At 44.7% G+C, this 15131-nt stretch overlaps 1 protein-coding gene across 1 annotated transcript in view; it reads right to left on the bottom strand.

The window, feature by feature from the left end:
- The window catches only part of LOC124555943 (dystrophin-like), a 1045948-nt gene that overhangs the window by 352145 nt on the left and 678672 nt on the right, over positions 1-15131 (bottom strand). Inside the window, exon 48 of the mRNA XM_047129993.1 lies at positions 13827-14011. Within this exon, the coding sequence (XP_046985949.1) occupies positions 13827-14011 (185 nt within the window). The remainder of the gene's footprint in view (positions 1-13826; positions 14012-15131) is intronic.

The raw sequence follows: 15131 nt of genomic DNA, 5'->3' as shown, positions 1-15131 counted from the left end.
TTTAAGTAGTTCTAAGTTCTAGGGGACTGATGACCACAGATGTTAAGTCCCATAGTGCTCAGAGCCATTTGAACCATTTTGTGTATAGGCTCTAAGCTATTACGCAGTACAACATTATTGTTACACAGTGTGGAGAAACGTTTTATGTAAAAACATTGAAATTTTAAAACAAATACGATGCAGAGTTGATGATATATAAATACGTATGCACACGCAAAAACACAAAACCAAAACAGCTAGCCAAAAAAATTCCGTTTTCACAGCTCAAGGCAGCACTCAATACGCGGCTACTGCGGTAAGACCCAACAAAAATATCCGGTCCTTAACGTGACGAAATAGGGAATGGGAGCGGAAATGGAAAAGAGGTGACGGGAGGGAGAAGGGAGAGGGAGGGAGGGAGAGAGAGAGAGAGAGAGAGAGAGAGAGAGCGAGAGAGAGAGAGAGAGAAAGAGAGAGAGAGACATGGAATACTGCAAATGTTGCACTGTCGAGAGTCTCCGCGCAAAGCAGTCACAGGTGCGGAGCCATTTGCCGTTAATAAGCAGATAAATAGGTGTTTTACAGGCAACGCTCCCGAAAATGACACGTCATTAGCGGTTTACAGGCTCGCTATTAATGTCAAAGAAAATTTACAGACGATAGTTTGGCACTTGAACGTAATGTGACCACTACGTTCTGTTAGAACAAATAGCTACAGAGCAGCATCAGTAACGTAAATCCATGCCATATTTGTGGCATCCTATACATTAAAAAAATCGATTACCTTCCTAGTTTCTACACGCAAATTTCGACAGCATGTTTCTTTTTTTGTTTTGTTTTCTGACACTGCTTTTATCTAGTTAAAGCTATTTTATGTCGTTTCCTGGCCCGATTCTTTTCCTTCACTTTTTTTGTTATTACACACAGCTGTACACAAACTAGAACCAATCCAGTTCATTTCTGCAAGATGGAGCATGTGGGAACTCTGACTAGTCGATATCGCAGTCAGATTAGTCCAGCGTCGTACTGTTTTTCCCATGGTGCTACGATTTAAGAGATATGAACTCGCGACGGACTGATGGACCTCTCAGTGGCCGCTAAAGCGGAGAGTAAATTGTTCTCTTGTCAGTGTTAGGTCTGTTACAGGATTTTATGGTGAAGGTTGTATTTGTTTTTAATATTCGATTACGAGCGGTTCTACCAAATTGCGAAAACGTGACCAAAACCACTAAAATGAAGATTCTCAATAACAAGCTTAGAGTGCTACACTGAGGCTGAAGCAATGCTTTAAACGTCAACCACCGCAGCTTTACAGCAACTCTGTGTTGCCGTTTTTTAAGTCGCTGGTGAAGTCAAATTCTACGATTAACATCAAGTTCGCACAAATGGAACGAAGGAGTTGTTTCTTCACGAGTGATTCTTCCGCGAGCGAAAGTTACGCAAATCTGAAATAAGGAAAGACGGCAGTCTAGATAGTCGAGTCCACTAGCGATTTTCCTTGAAAATGGTATAGTACGGTATTGCTTTAGCAAATACATACGAGGGCGTGCTGAAACGTAATGCCTCCGAATTTTTTATATGAAAGCTTTACTGGCTTTTTAAACAAAACAAACGTTATTAATAGTCTGCATCATTATTCTTCATATCTATAAGGGGCATTCAAATGAAACCCGGCCGCAAGTGTAAAGTAACGGTAAGGATTTTATTAACACAAAAATGAGGTTATACACAGTAGACATACTCAAAAATCATTTATCCCATTGTGACACTAGCGATTCTAGGCGCTACAGTCTGGAACCGCGCGACCGCTACGGTCGCAGGTTCGAATCCTGCCTCGGGCATGGATGTGTGTGATGTCCTTAGGTTAGTTAGGTTTAAGTAATTCTAAGTTCTAGGGGACTGATGACCTCAGAAGTTAAGTCCCATAGTGCTCAGAGCCATTTGTGACATTAGCCGGTCGAGTCCATCCTTGAATAAGCTAGTAGGCTGCTGTCGGATCTAGGCCTGAACCCAGTCACACACTTCATCGTCCGTTGCGAATCGATGTCCGCGAATAGCTTGGTTTAGAGGTGCAAACACATGAAAGTTACACGGTGATAAGTCGGAACTGTACGCTGTATGTTCCAGCGTTTCCCACCGAAGCTGCTGCAATGTCGTCTTAACCGCATTGGACGTGTGTGGGCAGGCAACGCCATTGGACAAGATGCTTCGGTGTTTCGACTTGATGGCTCGTCTAAGGTTCTGAAAGTAGCTTGATAACGCTGGGCATTGATGGTGGTTCCCCGTTCCCGGAACTCGACAAGCAGTGGGCCCTTGTGGTAAAAAAAGGACGATATCATGACCTTACCACAACTGGTGAGCACAGCCTTTGATTTCTTTGCAGGTGGTGAAGCCGTATGTTTCCAATGCTTGCTCTGACGCTTGCTTTCCAGTTCAAAATAGCGACGCCACGTTTCGTAACCTGTGACAACACGCGACAGAAAGCCAATCCCTCCTCATGATGAGCTTTGCGCTGTTCGTCGGTCATTTGGTGGGGAAACCAGTGCGCACAGATTTTTTCGAAAGTTCAAGTGTTGATGCACTATGGTGTGGGCGGTGCCCACACTAATACCCAGTAACCGATGGATCTCCTCCACGGTGATTCTGCGGTTGTCCCAGACTAAAGCATTCACTTCCACAACTATTTCCGGTGTGATGACACGATGAGCATGTCCAGGACGAGCATCGTCTTCCAGTGACTCGCGCCCCTCAAGGAATCGTTTGCGCCATTCCACAACACTTGAACGACTCAGACTGTACTCACCGTACACAGCCTTCATCCGTCGATACACTTCACGGTCTACAACTCTCGCCGCCGTCAAAAATCGAATCACCCCTCGTTGTTCCTGCTTACTCGCCTGCATGTTCAGTAGTAGACGATAACTAGTGTGACCGCCTTCTCTTCGGCGTGAAACCACATTGGCGCTATGCAACATCAAATGGTGCGCACGCGTCGGTCTCCCTACCAATAGATGGCGCAACCATACCCGCAGTTACGTGGTGCCACCTTACGTGTAAAGCAAAGGTAGACGCACTGACCAGGTTTCATTTGAATGAATCTCACACATATTTATTTCTCAACATAGTCACCCTAGCGCCGAACACATTTCTCCCAACGAGAGATCAGTTTGCTGATACCGTCACTGCAGAATGTCTAACTTTGTTGACGGAGCCACAGCCTCATCTCTGTTTGCACCGCTTCATCACTATCAAAGTGAAATGCTCGAAGATGTTTATTAAGCTTTTTAGATAAAAATCGGGTGGGCCAAGTCGGGACTATGTGGATGTCGACCAATGACAGACCAAGGCGTCGAATCGTTGTAGATGTCGCAACGGTCGTGTGTGGTCTAGCATTGTCATGCTGAAGGACAGGGTGCCCCATGTGTAGACGAACTCTTTCAATTCGAAACTCAATTACAGCCCGCTGTTTATCACGTACCGACGTGGTTAAGCCGTTGGCACACGGGCCGTGCTTTCTAACGCCCACGATGTCGTGCTGAGTTCAACGTGCCTTGTGCGTACGTTACGTTTGCCTCAATGTGATACAGGCGAATGCAGCGCGCTGCAGCGGAAATTGTGTCCCGGAACTGGCTCGCAAATCAGACTGTTTACGAATTTGACGGGCGTTACCGTGTCCAATTAGTAAGGGCATTGGCTTACAAAAGTTCCATTACAAATAGCTCGATACAAATTTGCAATAGTTCTCCACATAAGGCCAAAGTTACTTCATCATTCGAGTTTTTTAGTAAACCTCTAACGTCATTCTTACTTGACCAATGTTCCTAGTGAGAAGCAGAACCTTTACAACATGTGAAATAAAAAGAGCCGGCCGAAGTGGCCGTGCGGTTAAAGGCGCTGCAGTCTGGAACCGCAAGACCGCTACGGTCGCAGGTTCGAATAATGCCTCGGGCATGGATGTTTGTGATGTCCTTAGGTTAGTTAGGTTTAACTAGTTCTAAGTTCTAGGGGACTAATGACCTCAGCAGTTGAGTCCCATAGTGCTCAGAGCCATTTGAACCATTTTTTTGAAATAAAAAGCTTGAAACAAGGAAGTGCAAAACCTCTTCTGCAAGTTGTGCAAACTGTCTTGTAGATAAAGCCAATCCTCAGGAAGAGCGAGCTTATATTTACATAACATCGAATATTACAGAATACGCTTCTATTAAACTAATAAAGTATCAGAACCTATCAGAAAACGCAAAGGTTAGTAAAATAAATATTTGAAGCCAGCGGGATGCGAACCACTCATGGGGCATGTGCAACAATACTAATCTGCTTGTCTACTCATTACACAACACCGACCAGAAGCAATGTTCGACAGTACTTTGCATGTTACCATCTACTGAAAGTTTTAACCGTACATATGTTACTAACGGACAGTTAATTATAACAAATTGTGCCAAGAACAATGCGTTTTTGATGGATCCTCAATATTGCGTTGCCTTGAAACGGCGTACTTTCATAATACGCAAGCTACAATAATTCGTTGATAACTGAAATGACGTTTGCCGTAATTTTATTACAAGAAACAGTAAATTAGCGATTGGTTTTCGAGAGATCCGCAGTTTGCTGATGGTTAGAAACGGGATACGCAGGGTGATTTTTTCCACCGTGTACAAACTCTAGGAATTGATCAATGAGAGGATGCGGAACAAAAAAGGTCTAATGAAATTGTTCCCGGAAATTCATGGTTTCCATGCTAGAGACCATTCATTCAATCATACTTTGTTACAAAGACTGCGGTCTAATAAGCGCTGTACCATGCAGCCACAGTTACAGTATGCGCGGTTTCCTCCGAGAGAGTGGTACTGTTCCTCATACGTCATGCCCTAGCGCCCTCTCCTGCCATAGTAATTGGTAGTTCGTTCAAATGGCTCTGAGCACTATGAGACTTAACTTCTAAGGTCATCAGTGCCCTAGAACTTAGAACTACTTAAACCTAACTAATCTAAGGACATCAGACACATCCATGCCCGAGGCAGGATTCGAACCTTCGACCGTAGCGGTCGCGCGGCTCCAGACTGTAGCGCCTAGAACCGCTCGGCCACCCCGGCCGGCATTAATTGGTAGTGTTGTGTGTTTAAACATCTCAGAGGAAGTAAGATGTAAAAAGTAAAGGAAACTACGACGTCGCGGCAACGCAAAAAAATTCAAATATATAAGATCTAAAAGCAGGTAAATTCTCTTACGGTGTTGTTTTGGAAGTTTTTCTCTTGCTTAATAGTTTTCTTCCAATTTGTTGCATATTCTCAATCGGTGACTCAAAAACTATTACAGACAGAATTCTGTTTTAATATTTTTCTATGCTTCAGGATCAAAGCTGATGTTTCTTATTATTCTTCTTGTATATTTTCCTTGAGATTCATAAATTACGAGTAGAAAATTTTAAGTAATAGACCTTTCTTAAATAACAGACTTTACGTTTGTTCAAGTTGAACGACCATTATTTCCTTCACCGTTTTTTCAACGGATGCAGACTGCATTTCTGATATGTTACGCGTATGCGATATTTAGTGGAAAATTAAAAATTTCTTCGTATTTTCGCCAAATCTTCGCCATATATGGGGGCTATTGTAAGCAGTAATATTTCTGTATTGCCTTATCAATCTATTTCCAAATTTCAGCTTCACTTCACCTCCTGTTGTGATTCGTGTGTTTCGTACAATAGGAAAAATTTGGACGGGCCTTTAGGTGGTTTGTTTCCACAAACTTAATGTGCTGATATCCGATTTTCAAAACAGGAACATTTTGCAGCCTACACAAACGCCGATATCCAAAATAAGTAAAAAGAAAAAAAAAATGTTTGCCTAATGCAGTTACGAAGTCCACCAACAACAGTGGGTTTGTTTGCATTTTTATTGTTCAGTAAAAGTTTTTGGAACAAATTTTCAGTGGCATGTCCCACATACACTTAGATGTTTATCATTAAAACTAATGCCTATTATTCAGTGGAAAGGTGTACTACGCGATTTATGTTTTCAAGTATCGGTATAGTCATTTCTCTCGTAACCCTAGCTCCAAGGAGTAATGTATAAACGCCTGTGTGTCATCATTCTCTAAGTACTCCCAAGACGACAACATGCAGAATCTTATCTAGCCAAAACAAGCCCTCGCTGAAAATAAAATCGGGAAACTAGTTTATAAAAAAAATGGTTCAAATGGCTCTGATCACTATTGGACTTAACTTCTGAGGTCATTAGTCCCCTGGAACTTAGAACTACTTAAAACTAACTAACCTAAGGACATCACACACACCCATGCCCGAGGCAGGATTCGAACCTGCGACCGTAGCAGTCGCGCGGTTCCAGACTGTAGCGCCTAGAACCGCTCGGCCACTACGGCCGGCAAACTAGTTTATACGGCGAACATAAGGAAGTTAGGTTTCTTCGAAGACCAATGATGAGTTGGCCTCCAATCATCATACTTGGCTTCGCGAAGAAAACAGTCGGCTTTGCCTTGCACTGTCATCTCGCCTATCGTCGTGAATGCCGCCGGACTATGATGCAGTAACGGTAGTGGTGCTTTTAAAAAGTTGAGTTTTGGCTCCGCATTGATGTGAAACAATTTATTTTTCTTAGTTTGCCCAAATTATTTTCTGCGAGATTTCGCTATGGGCTTGTAATTCTGAGAACCGTAAAAATTTCGGAAGATTTATGGTGCTATTAGCGTCATTTTCTATGTCGTGTGCTACTAATAATATCCCGAAGCATTTCAATATGTTGGTTTTCTTTTCCCAAACCCCACCAAAAGGGTACACGATGCGTTTCATCACATATGATGCCATTCGTAACATGAGTACATATTGTGACTGAAATTAACTATCGACATTATCTATCTCCATAATTACAAGATTATGAATTTACAACGGTAGTGAAATGCTTTCACAAACCTTAAGCGAAATAAAATGTATTACATAACTTCTTTCGACAGTTTGATAATTAATTTTTATTATACGAAAAATGCCGGCCAGTGTGGCCGTGCGGTTCTAGGCGCTTCAGTCTGGAACCGCGTGACCGCTACGGTCGCAGGTTCGAATCCTGCCTCGGGCATGGATGTGTGTAATGTCCTTAGGTTAGTTAGGTCTAAGTAGTTCTAAGTTCTATGGGACTGATGACCACAGATGTTAAGTCCCATAGTGCTCAGAGCCATTTGAACCATATACGAAAAATGTTGAAGAAAAGCTTAGAAGGCAAAACTGAATGATTTACTACTAAGGTAGCAATCTTATTTTTGCATGACAATTGGTTAAAGACTGCGGTTTCTAAACCAAACTGGAGAATCTTAGCTCCTGGCATATTTTGCCTCCGTAAAAATTTTGAAGTTTGAATGAAAGCCTATTCTACCAGCTTTAAGATGAAAAAACCTTATAATTCCAAAAGGAAGCAGTTAGGAACGCAGAACACGACGGTCAACAGCTATCTCGTTGATTTACACAGATATATTTGGCACCATGTTTGCGGTATCAAATGAACTCTTTCTGGTACCTGGTTCTGTTATTGCCATTACCCATTACATATACACTGAAGTATGATCTTCTAACCCAACTGTAAACTCGGCTGTGTAGTCATGTGACAGTTCTGACAAATCATGGTGTCATTTGCAGCGCGGAGGAAAAGGGACATTGTCAGTAACTGCGTAGTGATCGCTCTAGCGTGATGAGGAAAGGATTTATCATGGTTCCATAAAGAGTCAGTCACAGTAGTCGACTACAATCGTGGTGTGTGGAGAACAGTTTCATTAAGACGTGTCGAGATATTTGCCAACGCTGGAAACAAAGTGCCGTCGGCGCAACTGTGGACGACAGCGGAAGATTGATAGCCAAAGCGAGCACCAGAATTGGCAAATGCTGCGTGCTGGTAGACACGATACAAATGTGTCCTAACTATAAACACACCCCGAATGACCGCGCCTTGGATACCCTCATCTAGAGAGATCTACTACTTCATCTACGCCTCGAGTGTAGGCGAAAACGACTTATTTGGTTCAACGAGTAAGCCAGTTGCACAATTTACGTGTGGAAAAAAATCTGTTAGTCACGATTATAGAAAATGGCTCTGAGCACTATGGGACGTAACATCTGAGGTCATCAGTCCCCTAGACTTAGAACTACTTAAACCTAACTAACCTAAGGACATCACACACATCCATGCTCGGGGCAGGATTCGAACCTGCGAGCGTAGCGGTCGCGCGGTTCCAGGCTGAAGCGTCTAGTCACGATTATAGCTAGTGCGTGTTAAGAGTAAAGAGTCTGCGTGAGACGCTCAGAATAGGCTTAGGGCGTTGGGAGTATAATGTGGGACATGCTTCTGGTGCCTGTAAAGGAACATTTAATTGACATTAAATGAAACAACAAGTTTACTGTTACCAGTCACCGTTTTACTTGTTTCCACGACGCGTTTCAAAGGTTTAAACCTCCATCATCGTAACACAACACACACACAAATGTCATACTAACTAATGTAAATCCACCCGATGATGGAGGTTTAAACCTTTGAAACGCGTCGTGGAAATAAATGAAACGATGACTGGTAACAGTAAACTTGTTGTTTCATTTAATGTCAGTAACAGTCACGGTAAAGCCTAACCTAAAATGTTCGCATTTAAAGTAAAAACATTTAATTGGTTTTCGTTATTGCAATCTGAGTGCTGACTAAGTGCATATCACAATGTTGCAGCCATCTTAGCGAGTGGACGCTAACTGTATGTTACTAGTTCAATGAGAACAGTACCGACTTCACGATTTTCATGTAAGTGACTTCCAAGTTCCTCAGATGTAAACCCTAGTGAGTACTTGTTGGGTCTCAAAGAATGGCCACTCGAAATGTCCGTCATATCCTCGCCCTTAATATGACCTCTGAAATGACAACCAACCGGTTGTAGGGTGTCCTAGAATTTACCGTGGACTCCGAAAAGCTTTTAACTGTGTCACTTTTTCCATTAACAAATAACTATCCGAAGTAGAAGTGACAAGCGACAGAAAAATTCCGGGACCGACTGAGGATGGAAACAAGAGAACCATAAGACGCAACAGAGCCAAGTCGAGTAAAACACTTTGGTGCACAAGCTAACATTCCGGTTTCAGGGTACTACACTTTGATATGGTTTCTGGGGGGAAAAAAAGAAGACTCGTGTGACCGAAGTTGCGGCGTTGGAGAAAGTTGTGGGTTTGGTATACGACCATTTACTTTTCAGGTACTCAGTTACGTTCGAATCGGCCAGAATTTTAACACAGCTACGATTATCTCTTTCCAAAATACAGTCGCCGTGTAGAAGACTTAGAATCTCACTGACACACGGAGGTCCTTCTGGTACCTTAACGAATTGACGGGAGCACTGAAAGGACGTCGTCGGACTCATGACGGTGAACTGGTGAGGTTACTAACTACTACAACGAATTTGCTTCTCCCACTTCTGCCCTCAAACAGTATCCGGGGAACGCTGACTCCTGTGCATCAACAGAGCGCCGAAGAAAATTCCACGAAAGATTGGTGTCAATAGTGTTCAGGATTGTCTATAGCAGTTCCCAAGGATTCGATTAAGAAATAAATGGAAACGTCCGTTTCTATTGTCCAATTCATGACGGACACTTGTGACAAGTAATACATTGAACGGAAGAGGGTTTAGCATCCTGACCTCTTTCCTTAGCAAGTACTGTGCTACCAGTTGCGCTACCGGGCAACAATTATGACTCCCCTCAATGCTGTAACTCGTAGCTAATTCCTCTCCTTAATATCGCTCTGAAGGGAAGCCTAAGCTCTCGAATGCCTCCATGTGAGCCGCTGAGCTTTAATCCCCGTCGGACGGACTGATCATCGTCAAATGATAGACACTGTGGCTAGTTTTTGAATTTAACACAGGCCACTGGCGCAGATTGCGGCGGTAAGTGACTGTACGCCACCGGCTCCCCTCCCCTTGGCGGCCAAATTCTAGACATGAAAATTTGTTCCAGCACCAGGACTCGAACTAGTTACCCAGGAATCGAGTGGCATCGCGCAAGCGTGCGTTAGCGTCCTCAGCTATGGAGGCGAGAGATATTAAAGTAACGTTTTAATTCTACGTTTCATGGGTCTATTTCTTCTATTAATCCAAAGAGTAGTCGTTAGGTTTTAATTATCACATCCAAAAAAGTACTGAATACTTCTTTTATTTATTGTTTTGGTTTGGTTGCGGTCATGTCATACAGTGAAATACTCGATCAACAATACCGTACCACGCCAGAGGCGCCAAAATAAAATGGTACAGTGGAGTATCGTGGGGTGACTCGTTTTATGCATTTGAAGACGAATAACGCTGCATCAGTTCATGCTGGATTCGTGGAAGTGTCTGGTAACAATGTGCCATCATAAGATGACAACAGTGGTTCGGTTGTGCAGACACTTCCAGTGCGTATCAAACGAAGCGGCAAACCATCTCTCTGCAAGGAACCAGGATTTGTAAGAGAACTGGAGCCGCTGGTGCTCCAAGACCGACTTATCACACTTGAGGCGATACTGGACAATGTTAAAATAAGTCGTGGATCTGTTTTCAACATGTTGCGCAACATTTGGAATATTTCACAAGTCGCTGTCCCCTGAATCCCACGACTGCTCACACCCATTCATAAACTCCATCGAACAGAGGTGGCAGCGGAAATATTACAGCAACGTCAGGACATTGGAGATGATCATTTGCCCGCCGGACCACCAGGGACGCGTGCTGGACGTATCACTGTAATCATGATACAAAGGAGCAAAGTGAGCAGTGGAAACTTGTGGATTCACCATCACAGAAAGAAAGCGAAGACCCAACCATCACCGGTAAGAGTGATGTTACCAGTTTTCTGGGACTGCCAAAGCGTGGCGGCAACAGACAGAGCTCGCAAAGAACAAGCCGTCACAGGCGAAAAGTATCAAAATCTCCTAGGAAGGTTACTAGAAAATGTCAAGATGAAGCATGGCAATGCTGCAGCAACAACCGAGCAGTCTTCACAGCCTGTGACGAGGCGGACAGGCTAGCTGTCTGTGAAATTCCGCTGCCAGGGCCGGATTTTGTTAAAGTGGCATGAAACGGGTCACCAGTCTCACGCAGTAGCGAGCTGAATTACGGTACCTCTTGATGTGGGCTGGCACTGCAATGCCTCGGTTCCCTGCGAGACCGAAGCAGGGCACGGTCATAACGAAGCTACGCATATTTACAAAAATACTCAGCGCTCAGACCTAATAGTGTCTTGTGTTCGACTTCGACACCGAGACATACTCCATGCCAGCCGACAGTCCCACGTGGGCCAACCAGCTCGGTCTACATCTAGCTGTTCCTCTTCTAGCTGCTGGTCTACGTGCCGCCGCTACACCTGGCGATTCTGAAGCCCGAGCCGGAGCCACCACGATGGGATCACCTCCAGGGATGATCATTTGCGTCTCCAAGGAGTCTCAGATTCCAAGCCTGCAAGCCGGCGCGGTTTACCCTCTGTCTGGAACAGACGCGTCCTTCTGCCGCAGAAGCGCCTGACGTTGGTCTCGCAACCGTCAGGGCCGCTAGTTACTGCGCCGAGACCGCTTGCTTGGCCGTCGACCACGTGACGTCGCTGCCAAACATGTCGCCTTGTGCTTTGCTGAGACAAACTTTGCCGCCTGGGGTCAATGCACGCCTTCGAGTCGTCGCCTTCAACCACTGTGATACCACTTTGCTAAATAAAGAGTGTACTTCCACTTGAGGTCTGCTGATTCCACAACCGCCGAGTCGGTGTTACGAAACCTACCACGCCGCATCCTGAGTTAAGAGACGGCCATCCTGGCAATAAATCGGGGTTCGCACCGCCACCACATTACAGTGCGAAGCTCTCCGAGGGGGTACTTTTTCTACACGACAACGTCGCAACTCATTGTGCACGGGGAACAGTCACGATGCTATTTCTCTGGGTTGTCAAATTTTGCCTCATCCCCGCATTCTCCTGACACAGCATGCAGTGACTTCTTCCTCTTCCCTCGAGTGGAGAAACAATTGCGTGACAGGCATTTCCAGGAGAAAGAGGCAATTTTCGAAGTGGAACACTTCTCGAGCAGCCAAAATCTAGGCTTGTAAAACAGAGATGTCCGGCAAGTCATCCATCGTTTGCGAAAATGTGTGGCCAAGTCATCGACCGTTTGAAAAAAAAAGTGTCGCACTGAAAGGCGAGTACGTAATGGACAACCATTACCAATTTTCATAGTCGCAGCTTGACTCTCTGTGGGTAGCAAAGGGGTGTAAAAATATAATCAGAAAAAACGTGGTCCACTCAGCCCTTGTGAGGCAAAACGAAGAGCTGCTTGAAAAATAGAACCAGTGACGTTATCAAGAATTATTTACTGGCAATAACTGCTGGAGGAATCGGCGATATGCTGATCACATGTCCCATGATCACAGACTGCTCTTGATACTATCTTGTAGGCAGCAGTCAGCCAGTTGGACCAGCCTAGGGCCTAATCCGTGAGCGGTGTTTACTTATGACTATTCATTTATGAGTCAAAACATTATGACCACCTGCTTAATAGCTTGTTTGTCCGCTATTGAAACGAAATACATCACTGATTCTGCGTATCAAGGCTCGAACAGTTGTTGTTACGTTTGTGGAAGTATGTGGCATTAGACGCCTACGCACAGCTCATGTAATTCGCGTAAATAACGGGCAGCTGATTTGCGTACCCGATGCTACTGATAGCAACCCAGAGGGGTTCCATAGGAATCAGGCGAATCTGGTTATCGAAACATTAACGTGAGTTCACTACAATGCTCTTCAAACGACTGTAACACGGGTCTGGCTCCAAAACACGGATGAAAGATGACATCGCCTTCGGGGAAGACATCAAACATGAAGATATGCTGGTAGTTCGCTACTGTTAGCGTGTCTTCGACTACAACCGCAGGTCCCATACAAGCACCACAGAATGTCTCCCACAACATAATACTGTTCCCACCAGCCTGCCTCAGTGAAGCTTTTCCCGTTTCGAGCAGCCGTTCACGTCGATGACGGCGTTTGTGGACACTATCATCGACCTAGTCTATCAAAAATGTGATTCACGGGAAGAGCCGACACGTTTACATCGATCAAATCCCGATTGCCCCGTACCCACTGCAATCGTAATTGATAATGTCGTTGGGTCAAAATGTGAACACATAGGGGTGGTCTGTTGCGAAACTCCATGTTCAACATTGTACGATGAACGGTGTGCCCCGAAACAATTGCGCGTGCACCAGCATTGTGCTCTTTCGTCATAGATGCTTCAGATCACCATCTATCCTACTTTACATAGCAGACAAGCTTCCGAAAGCCACGTTCTGTAAAGAGTCGTGGACGTCCAGCCATTTAGCGCCTAGTGGTAGTCTCACTGTATTCTACCTCTTTTCGTAGATGATCACGATAGAAGCACGTGAACATTCGAACAGATTCGCCGTTTTCTAGATACTCGGTCATAATAATAATCAGCCCTTGGTCAAAGTCGCTTATCTCAATGGATGATGATGATTGGTTTTTGGGCGCCCGAACAAATTCCCAACCTTTGCTCAGCCCAATCTCGCCACTTTCATGAATGATGATGAAACGATGAGGACAGCACAACACCCAGTCATTATCTCAATTGGTTTCCCCATTTGCAGCCTACGTTTTCGCTAGGATGATCCCCCGTCCGTGTCTGCTCCGCTTACACACTTTTGTTACCGTATCATGTTCCCGCAACGTCGCGCTGGGCAGTCGTCATATCGTTTTTGCTGAACAATGTAAATGCTCGGTGGGAGAATGGTTCTGGGCGATGGAGACGCTGTGTGCGGGAAGTGTAGAGGCTGGGAGTACTAACCTGCAGGATGGACTTGTCGAAGCTGGCGACGAGCGCGGCAGACGCGGAGCGGTGGTGGCTAGTGGCGGGGGCGGCGCTGGCGGAGGCTGCTGGCGCTGCTGCTGCTGCCGCCGGCGTGGGCGTGGGCGTCTGCACGTGCACTGACCGCAGAGGGCGCTCCCCCGCACTCACCGCCCCGCTGCTCTCTGCAACCACACCGAAAAGTACCACTCTTTTACTCGCCTTTATTAAGTTTCGCAGACGCATTTGTGTTCGGCGAGCACCGTACGGCACTACCAGTATCATTATCCACCCTTCTAATCCATTAGCGCATGGCACGCGTGAGCGCCTATTTTGTTTTACATCGGATCTCTCTAATTTCTTGTGTGGTATTCATTACGTGAGATAGAAGTTCGAGAAAATGGTAAGCTTTTTGAGACATTTTGCAACGAGATTTCATAATTTTTAGTAAGTCTGTGTGTGATGCTGAACATCTTTCTTGCAAAGTTTTCCAATGCAATATGTCGAGCTTCTCAGTGACACTCTCACGTTTACTGAACAAATCTGTCACGAATCCTGCAGCTTTTCGCATCTTGTCTGTAACAACACTCAAGAATTAGTGAAACAAGGGTTTCGTAAGCGACAAATTTCCGTGTGTGAATAACACCTTTTTAGGATTCATTCAATAAACCGGACTCTTACAACTGCCTTAGCCACGCTAAAATACTTGACCATTCAACCTTAATTCACTCCAGACAGAAATTCCTAAATACTTGAAGGTTGTGTCTGTTTCCAGTAATCAGTAATGAATAGCCGATAGCGTAGTCAAACGATGTACGTTTACGTTGCTTGTTTGTCGCGTTCATGTATACAAGCGAGCTTAATATTCTGTGAAAAAACTGCGTAAAGGATAATCAAGTCCAACTCAACGTCGAATGAATATTCCCTTTTTCTTTCAGTGTTAAGAAATGGGCTACTGAATGTAATTGTGGACCATGAACTCACCCAATATGACGAGCGGTCACGTCGTTTGAAAACTTGTACGACGTACGAGATTGTACAATAAGGACTATTTCGTTGAAATGTTCACACAAATTCGTTGGTGGTTAAACCGATTTAGACTGAACATTTACTATCCATAGATGCCCGTGAATACTCATAAATATTTCATGGGCTAACGCTGCGTCACACGATGCCTCTATTAGGAGGCCTCTGGCAGATATGATGCTACACTTAGACTACGTTATAGTACTATTAGTACGACATTTTAAGTACTTTCGCGAATGTAGGGGGACCTCTGAGGATGAAGATCGCCTCCCTCGGCAA

This window comes from Schistocerca americana, chromosome X (genome assembly GCF_021461395.2).
Source record: "Schistocerca americana isolate TAMUIC-IGC-003095 chromosome X, iqSchAmer2.1, whole genome shotgun sequence".
NCBI lineage: Eukaryota > Metazoa > Arthropoda > Insecta > Orthoptera > Acrididae > Schistocerca > Schistocerca americana.
Note: the sequence above shows the minus strand (reverse complement) of the source record. Positions and strands in the feature narration are given on the sequence as shown.